The following is a 20,776-nucleotide window of genomic DNA, read 5'->3' as shown; positions in this document are numbered from 1 at the left end:
TACACTCCCCCCTCCTCACACTCCCCCCTCCTCAAACTCCCCCCTCCTCAAACTCCCCCCCTCACACCCCCCCCACACTCCCCTCCTTACACTCCCCCTCACACTCCCTCCTCTTCACACTCCCCCTCACACACCCTCCTCCTCACACCCCCCCACACTCCCCCCCCTCACAGCCCCCCTCACACTCCCCCCCCCCTCACAGCCCCCCTCATACTCCCCCCTCACAGACCCCCTCACACTCCCCCCTCACACTCCCCCCTCACTCCCTCTTCCTCACACTCCCCCCCCACACTCCCCCCTCACAGCCCCCCTCCACACTCCCCCCCTCACAGCCCCCCTCCACACTCCCCCCCTCACAGCCCCCCTCACACTCCCCCCTCACCCTCCCCCCCACACTCCCCCCTCACACTCCCCCCTCATACACTCCCCCCTCATACACTCCCCCCCACACTCCCCCCTCACACTCCCCCCTCACACCCCCCCCATACACTCCCCCCTCACACCCCCCCATACACTCCCCCCTCACCCTCCCCCCTCACACTCCCCCCTCACACTCCCCCCTCACACTCCCCCCCTCACACTCCCCCCCCTCACACTCCCCCCCCTCACACTCCCCCCCCTCACACTCCCCCCTCACACTCCCCCCCCACACTCCCCCCTCACACTCCCCCCTCACACTCCCCACTCACACTCCCCCCCCTCACACTCCCCCCCTCACACTCCCCCCTCACACTCCCCCCCAACACTCCCCCCCTCTCAGCCCCCCCTCACACTCCCCCCTCACACTCCCCCCTCACACTCCCCCCCCCCACACTCCCCCCCCACACTCCCCCCCTCACAGCCCCCCCTCACAGCCCCCCCTCACAGCCCCCCCTCACCCTCCCCCCTCACCCTCCCCCCCTCACACTCCCCCCCTCACACTCCCCCCCCTCACACTCCCCCCCCTCACACCCCCCTCATACACACCCCCCCTCATACACTCCCCCCTCATACACTCCCCCCTCATACCCTCCCCCCTCACCCTCCCCCCTCACACTCCCCACTCACACCCTCCCCCCACACTCTGCCCCTCACCCTCCCTCCCTCACTGCTCCGGAGGGTGGTTTGTGCACTCACCGCTCTCTCTTCTTTTGCCACTTTCTTTAGGAATGTTTTCTCGGCATCATCAATCCAAATGACTGATGGTTGGAGAAGCTTCGCCACCTGATGGGGAGAGGGAGGGGGAGGAGGGAGGAGAGTGAGGTGGTGGTGGGGGGGAGGGGCAGGGTGATGGGGGAGTAGGGAGGGGGGAGGTGGGTTGGAGCAGAGAGGGAGGGTGAGGGAGGGGAGGGTGGTGAGGGAGGGGTGGAGGGTGGGAGGGTTTGTGGGGAGGGAGGGAGAGGGGGTGGGGAGGGGCAGGAGGGTGAGGAGGGAGAGGGAATAAGGGGGAGAGGGGAGGGAAAGGGGAGGGAGAGGGAGTGGGGGAACGGAGAGGTGGAGGTAGAGGAAGGGAGAGAGGGTCGGGAGAGGGCGAGAGAGAGAGCAGGTGATGAGGGAGAGGGAGGGAGAGACAGAGAGTCAGCGATCAGACTGTATGAGGGAGCCACCTTCTAGTTGAATAGCAAACTGATGGCAACACTCTCACTCACTCTCCCTTGCTCAGTCTCCCTCGCTCACTCACTCAGTCTCCCTCGCTCACTCACTCAGTCACACTCTCACTTGTTCATTCGATTACTCACTCAGTCGCACTCTCATTCCCTCACTCACTCGCTCATTCGCACTCTCTCACGCTCCCTCGCTCAGTTGTTCTCTTCCTCGCTCACTCACTCAGTTACACTCTCCCTCACTCAGTCGTGCTCTCCCTCACTCACTCACTTAGTCGCGTTCTCATTCCCTCACTCACTCGCTGAGTCGCACTCTCTCACTCTCACTCGCTCAGTCGCGCTCTCCTTCGCTCAGTCGCACTCTCCCTCGCTCGCTCACTCAGTCACACTCTCACTCGTTCACTCGATTACTCACTCAGTCGCACTCTCATTCCCTCACTCACTCGCTCATTCGCACTCTCTCACGCTCCCTCGCTCAGTTGTTCTCTTCCTCGCTCACTCACTCAGTTACACTCTCCCTCACTCAGTCGTGCTCTCCCTCACTCACTCACTTAGTCGCGTTCTCATTCCCTCACTCACTCGCTGAGTCGCACTCTCCCACTCTCCCTCGTTCAGTCGTGCTCTCCCTCGCTCACTCACTCAGTTGTCCAGGGAGGTGGACATTGAGAGATTGTTCCTCTGGGTAGAACACGGGACACAGTCTCAGGATAAGGAGCCGATCATTTAGGACTGAGATGAGAAGTTTCTTCACTCACACGGTTGTGAATCTTTGAAATTCTCTAACCTGGAGGGTTGTGGATGCTCCATCGTTGAATATATTCAAGACTGAGATCGGTACATTTTTGGATACTAAAGGGATTAAGGGATAGTTCTGGAAGGTGCAGTTCAGGTAGAAGATCAGCAGATCAGCTATGATTGTATTGAATGGAAGAGCAGGCTGCATGACCTACTCCTGCTCCTATTCTTATGCTCAAACATCCAGATTAAGGAAGTTCTTTTGGAGACATTTTAGGAATTCTTCAGCCTCCTTGACCATTATTCTCTTTTTTCCTCCAATTTACATTATCTCCAATGCAGAAGTCCTCGAGGCAGCCAACATCCCCAGCATATACACCCTACTGAGCCAGCAGTGCTTGAGATGGCTTGGCCATGTGAGCCGCATGGAAGATGGCAGGATCCCCAAGAACACATTGTACAGTGAGCTCATCACTGGTATCAGACCCACCGGTCGTCCATGTCTCCGCTTTAAAGACGTCTGCAAATGCGACATGAAGCCCTGTGACATTGATCACAAGTCGTGGGAGTCAGTTGCCAGTGATCGCCAGAGCTGGCGGACAGCCATAAAGGCGGGGCTAAAGTGTGGCGAGTCGAAGAGACTTAGCAGTTGGCAGGGAAAAAGACAGAAGCGCAAGGAGAGAGCCAACTGTGTAACAGCCCCGACACCAATTTTATCTGCAGTGCCTGTGGAAGAGTCTGTCACAAACCACTGACCACCTCCAGGCGCTTACCCATTGTCTCTCGAGACAAGGAGGCCAAAGAAGAAGACGACAATCGGCTAACTGAAGTCTCTTACTATTACTGCTCTATTATTTTTACATTTCTCTGAAAATTGCCAATAGATTTGCTTCTCCTTCCCCTTCCCACTATTTGAGGGTCCGTATAAAATGCCCAGCAATCTAACAGCTCCTTTTCTGTTCCTCAACTCCAACCAAACAGATTCAGTCTTTGAGTCCTCCGTCCCACTGTAGAACTGTAATATTACCCTTGATCAATTATACAAACATACGATTTAGGAGCAGGAGTAGGCCACTCGGCCCTTTGAGCCTGCTCCGCCATTCAATAAGTTCATGGCTGAACTGATTACTCCACATTTCCACCTACCGATAACCTTTCACTCCCTTGCTTATCAAGAATCTATCCATCTCTGCCTTAAAAATATTCAAAGACTCTGCTTCCACTGCCTATTGAGGAAGAGAGTTCCAAAGACTCACAACCCTCTGCGAGAAAAAATTTCTCCTCATCTCTGTCTTAAATGGGCGACCCCTTATTTTTAAACATAGAAACATAGAAACTAGGAGCAGGAGTAGGCCATTCGGCCCTTCGAGCCTGCTCCGCCAGTGATTATGATCATGGCTGATCATCTAACACATCTGATCCCTTTAAATCCAGAGCGATATCTAACTCCTTCTTGAAAACATACAATGTTTTGGCCTGAACTGCTTTCTGTGGTAGTGAATTCCACAGTCTCACCACTCTCTGGATGAAGACATTTCTCCTCATCTCAGTCCTGAAAGGTTTACCCCGTATCCTGGGACTATGACCCCTGGTTCTGGACTCCCCCACCATCGGGAACATCCTTCCTGCATCTACCCTGTCAAGTCCTGTTAGAATTTTAGAGGTTTCTATGAGATCCCCCCTCACTCTTCTGAACTCCAGTGAATATAATCCTAACCGACTCAATCTCTCCTCATACGTCAGTCCCACCATCCCAGGAATCAGTCTGGTAAACCTTCGCTGCACTCCCTCCATAGTAAGAACATCCTTCCTTAGATAAGGAGACCAAAACTGCACACAATATTCCAGGTGTGGCCTCACCAAGACCCTGTATAATTGCAGCAAGACATCCCTGCTCCTGTACTCGAATCCTCTCGCTATGAAGGCCAACATATCATTTGCCTTTTTTACTGCCTGTTGCACCTGCATGCTTACCTTCAGCGACTGGTGTACGAGAACACCCAGGTCTCACTGCATATTCCCCTCTCTCAGTTTATAGCCCTTCAGATAATCTGCCCTCTTGTTTTTGCTACCAAAGTGGATAACCTCACATTTATCCACATTATACTGCATCTGTACATTTAGTTCCCTCATCTAAATCATTAATATATATTGTGAATAGCTGGGGTCCGAGCACCGATCCCTGCCGTACCCCATTAGTTACTGCCAGCTATTTGGAAAAAGACCCATTTATCCCTATTCTTTGTTTCCTGTCTGCCAACCAATTTTCTATCCATCGCAATACACTACCCCCAATCCCATGCGCTTTAATTTTACACGCTAATCCCTTATGTGGGACTTTATCGAAAGCCTTCTGAAAGTCCAAATAAACCACATCCACTGGCTCCCCCTCATCAACTCTACTAGTTACATCCTTGAAGAATTCGAGTAGATTTGTCAAGCATGATTCCCCTTCCGTAAATCCATGCTGACTCAGTCCGATTCTATCACTGTTCTCCAAATGCTCTGCTATAAAATCTTTGATAATGGACTAAGAATTTTCCCCACTACCAACGTCAGGCTATAATTCCCTGTTTTCTCTCTACCTCCCTTTTTAAATAGTGGGGTTACATTAGCTACCCTCCAATCTGTAGGAACTGTTCCAGAGTCTATAGAATCTTGGAAGATGACCACCAATGCATCCACTATTTCTAGGGCCACTTCCTTAAGTACTCTGGGATGCAGACCATCAGGTCCTGGGGATTTATCGGCCTTCAATCCCAACAATTTCCCCAACACCATTTCTCTACTAATACTGATTTCTTTCAGTTCCTCCCTCTCACTAAGCCCTGTGTTCCCCAACATTTCTGGTATGATATTTGTGTCCTCCTTTGTGAAGACAGAACCAAAGTATGAATTTAGTTGGTCAGCCATTTCTTTATTCCCCATAATAAATTCCCCTGTTTCTGACTGTAAGGGACCTACATTTGTCTTCACCAATCTTTTTCTCTTCACATACCTATAGAAACTTTTACAGTCAGTTTTTATGTTCCCCACAAGCTTGCTCTCGTACTCTATTTTCCCCTTCTTAATCAATCCCTTGGTCCTCCTTTGCTGAATTCTAAACTGCTCCCAATCCTCAGGTCTATTGTTTTTCTTGGCAAATTTATATGCCTCTTCCTTGGATCTAATGCTATCTCTAATTTCCCTTGTAAGCCATGGTTTGGCTACCTTTCCCGTTTTACTTTTGCGCCAGAAAGGAATAAACAATTGTTGCAGTTCATCCATGCGCTCTTTAAATGTTTGCCATTGCCTATCCACCGTCATCCCTTTAAGTAACGTTTCCCAATCTGTCATGGCCAACTCGCGCCTCATACCTTCGTAGTTTCCTTTACTAAGATTCAGGACCCTTGTCTCAGAATCAACTACGTCACTCTCCATCTTGATGAAGAATTCTATCATATTATGGTCGCTCATCCCCAAGGGGTCTCGCACCACTAGACTGTCAATTATTCCTCTCTCATTACACAATACCCTGTCTAGGATGGCCTGTTCTCTAGTTGGTTCCTCAACGCGGTGCTAATGTCCAGAAAACCATCCCGTATACACTCCAAGAATTCCTCCACTACGGTATTGTGACTAATTTGATTTGCCCAATCTATATGCAGATTAAAGTCACCCATAATTACAGATGTTCCTTTATTGCATGTGTCTCTAATTTCCTGTTTAATGCCATTCCCAATATCACCACTACAGTTTGGGGGTCTATGTACAACTCCCACTAACGTTTTTTGCCCCTGAGTGTTTCTCAGCTCTACCCATACAGATTCCACATCGTCAGAGCTAATATCCTTCCTCACTATTGCGTTAATTTCCTCTTTAACCAGCAATGCAACTCCACCACCTTTTGCTTTTTGTCTGTCCTTCCTAAATACTGAATATCCCTGGATGTTCATTTCCCATCCCTGGTCACCCTGCAGCCATGTCTCCATAATCCTGACTATATCAAACATGTTTACATCTATTTGTGAGATTAATTCATCCACTTTATTGCGAATGTTCCGCACGTTAAGGCACAAAGCCTTAAGGGTTGTCTTTTCAACATTCCTTGTCCCCTTCCCACTATTTTTCACTGTGGCCCTGTTTGATTCTGGCCCTTGATTTCTCTGCCTATCACTTTTCTTATTCCCCTTACTGTCTTTTGTTCTTGTCTTTGATCCCCCCTCCTCTGACTCCTTGCAAAGGTTCCCATCCCCCTGCCATTTTAATTTAAACCCTCCCCAATCACTCTAGTAAATACTCCCCCGAGGACATCAGTCCCAGTCCTGCCCAGGTGTATTAGAATTAGAATTAGATTTAGAACATTACAGCACAGTACAGGCCCTTCGGCCCTCGATGTTGCGCCGACCTGTGAAACCATCTGACCTACACTATTCCATTTTCATCCATATGTCTATCCAATGTCCACTTAAATGCCCTTAAAGTTGGTGAGTCTACTACTGCTGCAGGCAGGGCGTTCCACGCCCTTACTACTCTCTGAGTAAAGAAACTACCTCTGACATCTGTCCTATATCTATCACCCCTCAACTTGAAGCTATGTCCCCTCGTGTTTGCCATCACCATCCGAGGAAAAAGGCTCTCACTATCCACCCTATCTAACCCTCTGATTATCTTATATGTCTCTATTAAGTCACCTCTCCTCCTCCTTCTCTCCAACGAAAACAACCTCAAGTCCCTCAGCCTTTCCTCGTAAGACCTTCCCTCCATACCAGGCAACATCCTAGTAAATCTCCTCTGCACCCTTTCCATAGCTTCCACATCCTTCCTATAATGCGGTGACCAGAACTGCACGCAATACTCCAGGTGCGGTCTCACCAGAGTTTTGTACAGCTGCAGCATGACCTCGTGGCTCCGAAACGCGATCCCCCTACTAATAAAAGCTAACACACCATATGCCTTCTTAACAGCCCTATTAACCTGGGTAGCAACCTTCAGGGATTTATGCACCTGGACACCAGGATCTCTCTGTTCATCTACACTACCAAAAATCTTCCCATTAGCCCAGTACTCTGCATTCCTGTTACTCCTTCCAAAGTGAATCACCTCACACTTTTCCGCATTAAACTCCATTTGCCATCTCTCAGCCCAGCTCTGCAGCCTATCTATGTCTCTCTGTACCCTACAACATCCTTCGGCACTATCCACAACTCCACCGACCTTAGTGTCATCTGCAAATTTACTAACCCACCCTTCTACACCATCTTCCAGGTCATTTATAAAAATGACAAACAGCAGTGGCCCCAAAACAGATCCTTGCGGTACACCACTAGTAACTAAACTCCAGGATGAACATTTGCCATCAACCACCACCCTCTGTCTTCTTTCAGCTAGCCAATTTCTGATCCAAAGCTCTAAATCACCTTCAACCCCATACTTGCGTATTTTCTGCAATAGCCTACCGTGGGGAACCTTATCAAACGCCTTACTGAAATCCATATACACCACATCCACGGCTTTACCCTCATCCATCTGTTTGGTCACCTTCTCGAAAAACTCAATAAGGTTTAGGTTTGTGAGGCACGACCTACCCGTCACAAAACCGTGCTGACTATCTCTAATGAACTTATTCTTTTCAAGATGATTATGAATCCTGTCTCTTATAACCTTTTCCACCATTTTACCCACAACCGAAGTAAGGCTCACAGGTCTATAATTACCAGGGCTGTCTCTACTCCCCTTCTTGAACAAGGGGACAACATTTGCTATCCTCCAGTCTTCCGGCACTATTCCTGTCGACAATGACGACATAAAGATCAAGGACAAAGGCTCTGCAATCTCCTCCCTAGCTTCCCAGAGAATCCTAGGATAAATCCCATCTGGCGCAGGGGACTTATCTATTTTCACACTTTCCAAAATTGATAACACCTCCTCCTTGTGAACCTCAATCCCATCTAGCCTAGTAGCCTGAATCTCAGTATTCTCAACAACATTTTCTTTCTCTACTGTAAATACTGACGCAAAATATTCATTTAACACTTCCCCTATCTCCTCTGATTCCACACACAACTTCCCACTGCTATCCTTGATTGGCCCTAATCTAACTCTAGTCATTCTTTTATTCCTGATATACCTATAGAAAGCCTTAGGGTTTTCCCTGATCCTATCCGCCAATGACTTCTCGTGTCCTCTCCTTGCTCTTCTTAGCTCTCCCTTTAGATCCTTCCTGGCTAGCTTGTAGCTCTCAAGCGCCCTAACTGAGCCTTCACGTCTCATCCTAACATAAGCCTTCTTCTTCCTCTTGACAAGCGCTTCAACTTCTTTAGTAAACCACGGCTCCCTCGCTCACCAACTTCCTCCCTGCCTGACAGGTACATACTTATCAAGGACACACAGTAGCTGCTCCTTGAATAAGCTCCACATTTTGATTGTTCCCATCCCCTGCAGTTTCCTTCCCCATCCTACGCATCCTAAATCTTGCCTAATCGCATCATAATTTCCTTTCCCCCAGCTATAATTCTTGCCCTGCGGTATATACCTGTCCCTGCCCATCGCTAAGGTAAACCTAACCGAATTGTGATCACTATCACCAAAGTGCTCACCTACATCTAAATCTAACACCTGGCCGGGTTCATTACCCAGTACCAAATCCAATGTGGCATCGCCCCTGGTTGGCCTCTCTACATACTGTGTCAGAAAACCCTCCTGCACACACTGGACAAAAACTGACCCATCTAAAGTACTCGAACTATAGTATTTCCAGTCGATATTTGGAAAGTTAAAGTCCCCCATAACAACTACCCTGTTACACTCGCCCCTGTCGAGAATCATCTTCGCTATCCTTTCCTCTACATCTCTGGAACTATTCGGAGGTCTATAAAAGACTCCCAACAGGGTAACCTCACCTCTCCTGTTTCTAACCTCGGCCCATACTACCTCAGTAGACGAGTCCTCAAACGTCCTTTCTGTCGCTGTAATACTCTCCTTGATTAACAATGCCACACCCCCCCCCCCCCCCTTTTACCATCTTCTCTGTTCTTACTGAAACATCTAAATCCCGGAATCTGCAACATCCATTCCTGCCCCTGCTCTACCCATGTCTCCGAAATGGCCACTACATCGAGATCCCAGGTACCAACCCATGCTGCAAGCTCACCCACCTTATTCCGGATGCTCCTGGCGTTGAAGTAGACACACTTTAAACCAAGTTCTTGCTTGCCAGTGCCCTCTTGCGTCCCTGTAACCTTATCCCTGACCTCACTACTCTCAACATCCTGTACACTGGCACTACAATTTAGGTTCCCATTCCCCTGCTGAATTAGTTTAAAACCCCCCGAAGAGCACTAGCAAATCTCCCCCCCAGGATATTGGTACCCCTCTCGTTCAGGTGAAGACCATCCTGTTTGTAGAGGTCCCACCTACCCCAGAAAGAGCCCCAATTATCCAGGAAACCAAAGCCCTCCCTCCTACACCATCCCTGCAGCCACGTGTTCAACTCCTCTCTCTCCCTATTCCTCGCTTCGCTATCACGTGGCACGGGCAACAACCCAGAGATAACAACTCTGTTTGTTCTCGCTCTAAGCTTCCACCCTAGCTCCCTGAATTTCTGTCTTAAATCCCCATCTCTCTTCCTACCTATGTCATTGGTGCCTATGTGGACCACGACTTGGGGCTGCTCCCCCTCCCCCTTAAGGATCCCAAAAACACGATCCGAGACATCACGAACCCTGGCACCTGGGAGGCAACACACCAACCGTGAGTCTCTCTCGTTCCCACAAAACCTCCTATCTGTTCCCCTAACTATGGAGTCCCCAATGACTAATGCTCTGCTCCTCTTCCCCCTTCCCTTCAGAGCAACAGGGACAGACTCTGTGCCAGAGACCTGTACCCCATTGCTTACCCCTGGTAAGTCGTCCCCCGCAACAGTATCCAAAACGATATACCTGTTGTTGAGGGAAACAGCCACAGGGGATCCCTGCACTGCCAGCTGGTTCCCTCTCCTTCCCCTGACGGTAACCCATCTACCTACTTCTTTTACCTGAGGTGTGACTACCTCCCCATAACTCCTCTCAATAACCTCCTCCGCCTCCCGAATGATCCGAAGTTCATCCAGCTCCAGCTCCAGTTCCCACCTCCCCCAGAACCGGTGCCAATGTCCCAGGAATCTAAAACCCTCCCCCTCACACCATCTCTTCAGCCATGTATTCATCTGATATATCCTGCTATTTCTACTCTGACTAACACGTGGCACTGGTAGTAATCCTGAGATCACTATCTTTGAGGTCCTACTTTTCAACTTATTTACTAACTCCCTATATTCTGCTTTTCGGACCTCTTCCTTTTTTTTTAAACCCACGTCGTTTGTACCAATGTGTACCACGACCACTGGCTGTTCACCCTCCCCCTTCAGAATGTCCTGTAACCGCTCTGAGACATCCTTGACCCTCGCACCAGGGAGGCAGCATACCATCCCTCAGTCACACTCTCCCTCAGTCATAGAGAGATACAGCACTGAAACAGGCCCTTTGGCCCACCGAGTCTGTGCCAACCAACAACCACCCATTTATACTAATTCTACATTAATCCCATATTCCCTACCACATCCCCACCATTCTCCTACCACCTACCTACACTCGGGGCAATTTACAATGGTCAATTTACCTATCAACCTGCAAGTCTTTGGCTGTGGGAGGAAACCGGAGCACCCGGAGGAAACCCACACGGTCACAGGGGGAACTTGCAAACTCCGCACAGGCAGTACCCAGAATCGAACCCGGGTCACTGGAGCTGTGAGGCTGCGGTCGCACTCTCACTCTCGGTCGCACTCTCACTCACTCAGTCACCTTGTCTCCAGCCGATCTGTTCACTGTGTGCTCTATTGATCATTTCTTCTTGACTTTATATCCTCACCACAAAAACCATCGCCCGCCTCCACTGCACCTCAGCTCATCGGCTATTGAAACCCTCATCCATACTTTTGTATCTTCCACACTTAACAGTGCTGTGATCGCCCTCGTCCTCGCCCACGCCCATGCCCTCATCCTCGCCCACGCCCTTGCCCTCTGCCTCACCCTCAACCTTGCCCTCAGCCTCACCCTCGCCCTCAGCCTCTGTAAACTTCAGCTCATCCAAAACTCCACTGCCCGTGTCATACGCTCCTCCAGCCCTTCCTCTCCCTCAATCTACAGCCTCCTACCCACATCCTCTACCTTTGCCCAAACTTTAGCAGCTGTGTTTTGAGGCCCCTCGGCCTCACATTCTGAAAGTCCCTCCTGTAACCTAAAACACTGAATTGGAGACACATGAAGGGCGACGAGAAACAGTGGGCACGTGGGATTAATCGGACTGCTCTTTCAAACAGCCAGCACAGGCTCTATGGGTTGAATCCCTCCTCTTCCTCCTTTCAGACATTCCTTATAGCCTACTCCTTTGTCTAAACTTGTGACCAAGTCACAGAGACCGGTGAGATGGAGACTGACTTTACCTTGATAACCATATGAAGCATCATCTGCAGACCAGCCTTGCCCGGGTATTTCCCCACGATGTTCTTCGCTGACAGGTCAAAGAGGGTAGCACATGTTTCTGTGCAGATATTGTACACCAACATCTTCTTCCCCACACCAAGGGGACCAGCCAGAAGCATGGACTTTATCAGAGGAGCCTTCTCATGTAGAGTCTGCGAACCTAGAGATGGAGCAATGTAAAACACACGCCAGGGTTTACCTGTTCTTGTCTGCTGGTCAGAGAGGGGTCATTGGGATCATGGGGATGTGAACCTGTGTCTGTGGATATTCGGCCAGTGATAGGGTCACCCATGGGTACCAAGTCCAGATCAGAAGCTGGCATCCAGTCAGAGGGTGGCTCAGTAGTTTGTTCACTGTCCTCGATCTGACAGAAGTGACCACAAATCAGCAGTGAAATGACTGGATGGAGCCTAACATAGCAGTTCACTGTTACACCGGTCGAGGAAGAGTGTGAGTGAGCGAGTGAGTGAGTGAGAGTGCGACTGATCGAGGGAGAGTGCAACTGAGCGAGTGAGTGAGGGAGAGTGCGACTGAACGAGGGAGAGTGCAACTGAGCGAGTGAGTGAGGGAGAGTGCGACTGAACGAGGGAGAGTGCAACTGAGCGAGTGAGTGAGTGAGAGTGCGACTGAACGAGGGAGAGTGCAACTGAGCGAGTGAGTGAGTGAGAGTGCGACTGAACGAGGGAGAGTGCAACTGAGCGAGCGAGTGAGTGAGGGAGAGTGCGACTGAACGAGGGAGAGTGCAATTGAGCGAGCGAGTGAGAGTGCGACTGAACGAGGGAGAGTGCAACTGAGCGAGTGAGTGAGTGAGAGTGCGACTGAACGAGGGAGAGTGCAACTGAGCGAGTGAGTGAGGGAGAGTGCGACTGAACGAGGGAGAGTGCAACTGAGCGAGTGAGTGAGGGAGAGTGCGACTGAACGAGGGAGAGTGCAACTGAGCGAGTGAGTGAGGGAGAGTGCGACTGAACGAGGGAGAGTGCAACTGAGCGAGTGAGTGAGGGAGAGTGCGACTGAACGAGGGAGAGTGCAATTGAGCGAGTGAGTGAGTGAGAGTGCGACTGAACGAGGGAGAGTGCAATTGAGCGAGTGAGTGAGGAGAGTGCGACTGAACGAGGGAGAGTGCAATTGAGCGAGTGAGTGAGGAGAGTGCGACTGAACGAGGGAGAGTGAAATTGAGCGAGTGAGTGAGTGAGAGTGCGACTGAACGAGGGAGAGTGCAACTGAGCGAGTGAGGGAGAGTGCGACTGAACGAGGGAGAGTGCAACTGAGCGAGTGAGTGAGGGAGAGTGCGACTGAACGAGGGAGAGTGCAATTGAGCGAGTGAGTGAGTGAGAGTGCGACTGAACGAGGGAGAGTGCAATTGAGCGAGTGAGTGAGTGAGAGTGCGACTGAACGAGGGAGAGTGCAACTGAGCGAGTGAGTGAGTGAGAGTGTTGCCATCATTTTGCTATTCAACTGATAGGTGGCTCCCTCATACTGTCTGATCGCTGGAGCTGGCACTGACTGTCTCTTCCTCCCTTCTCCCACCCCCCTCCCCTCTCCCTCTCTCTCCCCTCTTCTCCCTCTCTCTCCCCTCTTCTCACTCTCTCTCCCCTCTTCTCACTCTCTCTTCCCCCAACCCCTCTCCCTCTCTCACCTTAATCCGTGTTGGGAATTTCCAATTTTGTCACTCCCGTAACATGGAAGAAAGTAACAGCAACTGCAACATCCGGACAGCTCCGAGTCTCGAGGAGGGAGGAATTCAGCTCTGACAAACTACCCAGGACAGCCTCAAACCTCAACACCCCCTCTCCCCCGTATCCCCTCTCCCCCGTAACCCCTCTCCCCCGTAACCCCTCTCCCCCGTATCCCCTCTCCCCCGTAACCCCTCTCCCCGTAACCCCTCTCCCCCGTATCCCCTCTCCCCCGTATCCCCTCTCCCCCGTATCCCCTCTCCCCCGTATCCCCTCTCCCCCGTAACCCCTCTCCCCCGTAACCCCTCTCCACTGTATTCCCTCTCCCCTGTAACCCCTCTCCCCCGTATCCCCTCTTCCCGTATCCCCTCTCCCCCGTGTCCCCTCTTCCCTCATCCCCTCTCCCCCGTATCCGATAACCCTCTCAACACCCCCTCTCCCCCGTATCCCCTCTCCCCCGTATCCCCTCTCCCCCGTATCCCCTCTCCCCGTATCCCCTCTCCCCGTATCCCCTCTCCCCCGTATCCCCTCTCCCCCGTATCCCCTCTCCCCCGTATCCCCTCTCCCCCGTATCCCCTCTCCCCATATCCCTCTCCCCCGTATCGGATACCCCTCTCAACACCCCCTCTCCCCCGTATCCCCTCTCCCCGTATCCCCTCTCCCCGTATCCCCTCTCCCCGTATCCCCTCTCCCCCGTATCCCCTCTCCCCCGTATCCCTCTCCCCCGTATCGGATACCCCTCTCAACACCCCCTCTCCCCCGTATCCCCTCTCACCCGTATCCCCTCTCCCCCATATCCCATACTCCTCTCCCCGTATCCCCTCTCTCCCGTATTCAAAACCCCTCTCAACACCCACAACTACCCCCACCTTATAACTGCCTTCACCCACAACTACTGCCACCTCACAATTACCCCCAACCCCCTCCAACTCCCCACACCTACAATTACCCCCAACCCCAACTCCCCCAATTTCCCCCACCTCACAACTACCCCCACCCACAAGTACTCCCACAATTACCCCCAACAACCCCCAGAATTATCTCCAACCACCAAATACCCCCACACCATCTACCCCTACAATTACCCCCACCCTCAATTACCCCCACCCCCAATTACCCCCACCACCAAATAACCCCACCACCAAATAACCCCACCACCAAATAACCCCACCACCAACTACCCCCACCCAACTACCCCCACCCAACTACCCCCACCCAAATATCGCCACCACCAAATACCCCCACCCAACTATCCCCACCACCAAATAACCCCACCTCAACTGCCCCCACCCAACTATCCCCACCCAACCACCCCCACCCAACTACCCCCACCCAACAATCCCCACCCAACAATCCCCACCCAACTACCCCCACCCAACTACCCCCACCCAACTATCCCCACCCAACTATCCCCACCCAGCTACCCCCACCCAAATATCCCCATCACCAAATACCCCCACCCAACTATCCCCACCACCAAATAACCCCACCTCAACTATCCCCACCCAACTATCCCCACCCAACTATCCCCACCCAACTATCCCCACCCAACTATCCCCACCCAACTACCCCCACCCAACTATCCTCACCCCTAGCATCCCCCACAATTAACCCACTCACATCAACCCCCACCTCACAACTACCTCCTCCCACAACTACCCCCCAATTACCCCAACTCATAATTACCCCCACCCACATCTACCCCGACCCACAATTGCCCCCACACCGCAACCAGCCCCACCCTCAACCCCTCCCCAATAACAACTCTTCCCTCCCAACAATAACCAGTTCTTGTGGCCTCTCCCACATTAAACAAATTTTCAGTGTTTTCACCCCAACCACAGGCAGTGTCTTGGTCACATTTCCCCCCAATTCCCTCATTTCCCATTCGATATAAACCAAGAATGGGGGTAATGTTACTGCACTCGTAATCCAGGGGTGTGGATAAATGATGTGAAGAAATCCCACCATTGCAGCTGAGGGAATTTAAATTCCGTTAATTAAATAATTTTTTAATGAAAAAGTTAGTTTCAGTAATGATGGCCATGAAACTTTCATCGATTGTTGTTAAAAACCCATCTGGTTCACTAATGTCCTTTAGGGAAGGAAATCTGCTGTCCTTACCTGGTCTGGCCTACATGTGACTCCAGACCCACAGCAATGTGGTTAACTCTTAAATGCCCTCTGAAATGGCCTAGCAAACCACTCAGTTCAAGGGCAATTAGGGATGGGCAACAAATGCTGGTCTTGCCATTTATGGCCACACTCAGAAGAATAAAAACTCCCCTGGACCCCATTCCCTCCTCCCCACTGTGTGATTGTAACTCCAGTTTTTCTGTCCTTCCTGTTTCTCCCTGGGAGTTTGAGGAGGGGCAAGAGGCAAAGAGTAGTAAATGTATCCAACTTCCCCTCTCCCACTGAGTCTTTCATCCTGTCCCCCTGCCCCTCAATCCACTGCCCCTCAATCCACCCCCCTCAATTCATTGCCTCTCAGTCATCCCCCACAATCCACTGCCCCTCAATCCACTGCCCCTCAATTCATTGCCTCTCAGTCATCCTCCACAATCCACTGCCCATCAATCCACCGCTCAATTCACTGCCCCTCAATCCACTGCCCCTCAATCCACTGCCCCTCAATTCATTGCCTCTCAGTCATCCTCCACAATCCACTGCCCATCAATCCACCGCTCAATTCACTGCCCCTCAATCCACTGCCCCACAATCCACTGCCCATCAATCCACCGCTCAATTCACTGCCCCTCAATCCACTGCCCCTCAATCCACTGCCCATCAATCGACCCCCCTCAATCCACCGCTCAATCCACTGCCCGTCAATCCACTGCCCATCAATCCACTGCCCGTCAATCCACTGCCCGTCAATCCACTGCCCCTCAATCCACTGCCCCTCAATCCATTGCCCATCAATCCACCCCCCTCAATCCACCGCTCAATCCACTGCCCCTCAATCCACCCCCCTCAATCCACCCTCCTCAATCCACACCCCTCAATCCACCCCCCTCAATCCACCCCCCTCAATCCACCCCCTCAATCCACCCCCCTCAATCCACCGCCCCCTCAAACTAACATCCCTAAATCCACTGCCCCCTCAACCCACTGCCCCCTCAACCCACTGCCCCCTCAACCCACTGCCCTCTCAATCCACTGTCCCTCAATCCACTGCCCCTCAATCCACCCCCCTCAATTCATTGCCTCTCAGTCATCCCCCACAATCCACTGCCCCTCAATCCACTGCCCCTCAATTCATTGCCTCTCAGTCATCCTCCACAATCCACTGCCCATTAATCCACCGCTCAATTCACTGCCCCTCAATCCACTGCCCCTCAATCCACTGCCCATCAATCGACCCCCCTCAATCCACCGCTCAATCCACCGCTCAATCCACTGCCCGTCAATCCACTGCCCGTCAATCCACTGCCCGTCAATCCACTGCCCCTCAATCCACTGCCCCTCAATCCATTGCCCATCAATCCACCCCCCTCAATCCACCGCTCAATCCACCGCTCAATCCACTGCCCGTCAATCCACTGCCCCTCAATCCACTGCCCCTCAATCCACTGCCCCTCAATCCATTGCCCATCAATCCACCCCCCTCAATCCACCGCTCAATCCACCGCTCAATCCACTGCCCGTCAATCCACTGCCCGTCAATCCACTGCCCGTCAATCCACTGCCCCTCAATCCACTGCCCCTCAATCCACTGCCCATCAATCGACCCCCCTCAATCCACCGCTCAATCCACCGCTCAATCCACTGCCCCTCAATCCACTGCCCCTCAATCCACTGCCCATCAATCGACCCCCCTCAATCCACCGCTCAATCCACCGCTCAATCCACTGCCCGTCAATCCACTGCCCCTCAATCCACTGCCCCTCAATCCATTGCCCATCAATCCACCCCCCTCAATCCACCGCTCAATCCACTGCCCGTCAATCCACTGCCCGTCAATCCACTGCCCGTCAATCCACTGCCCCTCAATCCACTGCCCGTCAATCCACTGCCCCTCAATCCACTGCCCCTCAATCCACTGCCCCTCAATCCACTGCCCGTCAATCCACTGCCCGTCAATCCACTGCCCCTCAATCCACTGCCCCTCAATCCACTGCCCATCAATCCACCGCTCAATCCACTGCCCCTCAATCCACTGCCCGTCAATCCACTGCCCGTCAATCCACTGCCCGTCAATCCACTGCCCCTCAATCCACTGCCCGTCAATCCACTGCCCCTCAATCCACTGCCCCTCAATCCATTGCCCATCAATCCACCCCCCTCAATCCACCGCTCAATCCACTGCCCCTCAATCCACCCCCCTCAATCCACTGCCCCTCAATTCATTGCCTCTCGGTCATCCCCCACAATCCACTGCCCCTCAATCCACTGCCCCTCAATCCACTGCCCCTCAATCCACCCTCCTCAATCCACCCCCCTCAATCCACCCCCCTCAATCCACACCCCTCAATCCACTGCCCCTCAATCCACTGCCCCTCAATCCACCCCCCTCAATCCACCCCCCTCAATCCACACCCCTCAATACACCCCCCTCAATCCACCCCCCTCAATCCACCCCCTCAATCCACCCCCCTCAATCCACCGCTCAATTCACTGCCCGTCAATTCATTGCCCCTCAGTCCCCACCCCTCAATCCACCGCCCCCTCAAACTAACATCCCTAAATCCACTGCCCCCTCAACCCACTGCCCCCTCAACCCACTGCCCCCTCAACCCACTGCCCTCTCAATCCACTGTCCCTCAATTCACTGTCCCTCAATCACTGTCCTCTTCTCCACAGAGCATTAAAATAGGCAGCTGGAAACTGATGTTAAACCATTTCCAAGCCGTGCTCCTCTTTCTCTCCCATCATCCAACACCTACCTCGGTTTTCTCATCTCTTTTGGCATCTCTTACTCTGTTTACTCTCACTCCCTCCTCATCTCCTCTTCCCCATCTCCCTTCCTCTTCCCATTGTCTGCTGTCCCTATCCCCCTCCCCTCTGCTCTCCTCTCTACCACCACCCCCCCCACTACTTCAGTCTGTTCCCTTCCATCTGCCTTTTCTCCCTCCCCCCTCTCTTCCTGTCTGCCTCATCGAGAGCTGCCTATCTGCTCCCTGCTTTCACCAGACCCACCTCAACACTGACCCACCCCAACACTGACCCACCCCAACACTGACCTACCCCAACACTGACCCACCCCAACACTGACCTACCCCAACACTGACCTACCCCAACACTGACCCACCCCAACACTGACCCACCCCAACACTGACCCACCCCAACACTGACCCACCCCAACACTGACCTACCCCAACACTGACCTACCCCAACACTGACCCACCCCAACACTGACCCACCCCAACACTGACCCACCCCAACACTGACCCACCCCAACACTGACCTACCCCAACACTGACCCACCCCAACACTGACCCACCCCAACACTGACCCACCCCAACACTGACCTACCCCAACACTGACCCAACCCAACACTGACCCACCTCAACACTGACCCTCCTCAACACTGACCCTCCTCAACACTGACCCACCCCAACACTGACCCACCCCAACACTGACCCACCCCAACACTGACCCACCCCAACACTGACCCACCCCAACACTGACCCACCCCAGCATTGACCCACCCCAGCACTGACCCACCCCAACACTGACCCACCCCAACACTGACCCACCCCAGCATTGACCCACCCCAGCACTGACCCACCCCAACACTGACCTACCCCAACACTGACCCACCCCAACACTGACCCACCCCAACACTGACCCACCCCAACACTGACCCACCCCAACACTGACCTACCCCAACACTGACCCACCCCAACACTGACCCACCCCAACACTGACCCACCCCAACACTGACCCACCCCAACACTGACCTACCCCAACACTGACCCACCCCAACACTGACCCACCCCAACACTGACCCACCCCAACACTGACCCGCCCCAACACTGACCTACCCCAACACTGACCCACCCCAACACTGACCCACCCCAACACTGACCCAACCCAACACTGACCCACCCCAACACTGACCTACCCCAACACTGACCCACCCCAACACTGACCCACCCCAACACTGACCCAACCCAACACTGACCCACCCCAACACTGACCCACCCCAACACTGACCTACCCCAACACTGACCCACCCCAACACTGACCCACCCCAACACTGACCCACCTCAACACTGACCCAACCCAACACTGACCTACCCCAACACTGACCCACCCCAACACTGACCTACCCCAACACTGACCTACCCCAACACTGACCCACCCCAACACTGACCCACCCCAACACTGACCCAACCCAACACTGACCCAACCCAACACTGACCCACCCCAGCACTGACCCACCCCAACACTGACCCACCCCAACACTGACCCACCCCAACACTGACCCACCTCAACACTGACCTACCCCAACACTGACCCAACCCAACACTGACCCTCCTCAACACTGACCCTCCTCAACACTGACCCACCCCAACACTGACCCACCCCAGCACTGACCCACCCCAACACTGACCCACCCCAACACTGACCCACCCCAGCACTGACCCACCCCAGCACTGACCCACCCCAACACTGACCCACCCCAACACTGACCCACCCCAGCACTGACCCACCCCAGCACTGACCCACCCCAACACTGACCCACCCCAACACTGACCCACCCCAACACTGACCCACCCCAGCACTGACCCACCCCAACACTGACCCACCCCAACACTGACCCACCCCAGCATTGACCCACCCCAGCACTGACCCACCCCAACACTGACCCACCCCAACACTGACCCACCCCAACACTGACCCACCCCAACACAGACACCACCCCAGCACTGACCCTCCCCAACACTGACCCACCCCAACACTGACCCACCCCAACACTGACCCACCCCAGCACTGACCCACCCCAACACTGACCCACCCCAACACTGACCCACCCCAACACTGACCCACCCCAGCACTGACCCTCCCCAACACTGACCCACCCCAACACTGACCCACCCCAACACTGACCCACCCCAACACTGACCCACCCCAACACTGACCCACCCCAGCACTGACCCACCCCAACACTGACCCACCCCAACACTGACCCTCCCCAGCACTGACCCTCCCCAGCACTGACCCTCCCCAGCACTGACACGCCCCAACACTGACCCGCCCCAACACTGACCCGCCCCAACACTGACCCTCCCCAGCACTGACCCTCCCCAACACTGACCCGCCCCAACACTGACCC

At 53.2% G+C, this 20,776-nt stretch overlaps 1 protein-coding gene across 1 annotated transcript in view; it reads right to left on the bottom strand.

Moving 5' to 3' along the window:
• The window catches only part of LOC137369689 (dynein regulatory complex protein 11-like), a 486,226-nt gene that overhangs the window by 18,666 nt on the left and 446,784 nt on the right, over positions 1-20,776 (bottom strand). The window contains exons 15-16 of the mRNA XM_068031024.1: positions 11,779-11,978; positions 1,089-1,203 (exon numbers count right to left, since the gene is read on the bottom strand). Of these exons, the coding sequence (XP_067887125.1) occupies positions 1,089-1,203; positions 11,779-11,978 (315 nt within the window). The remainder of the gene's footprint in view (positions 1-1,088; positions 1,204-11,778; positions 11,979-20,776) is intronic.

Source organism: Heterodontus francisci, chromosome 5 (genome assembly GCF_036365525.1).
Source record: "Heterodontus francisci isolate sHetFra1 chromosome 5, sHetFra1.hap1, whole genome shotgun sequence".
Taxonomy (NCBI): Eukaryota; Metazoa; Chordata; class Chondrichthyes; order Heterodontiformes; family Heterodontidae; genus Heterodontus; species Heterodontus francisci.
The sequence above is the reverse complement of the archived record's forward strand: the minus strand, read 5'-3'. Positions and strand labels throughout refer to the sequence as shown.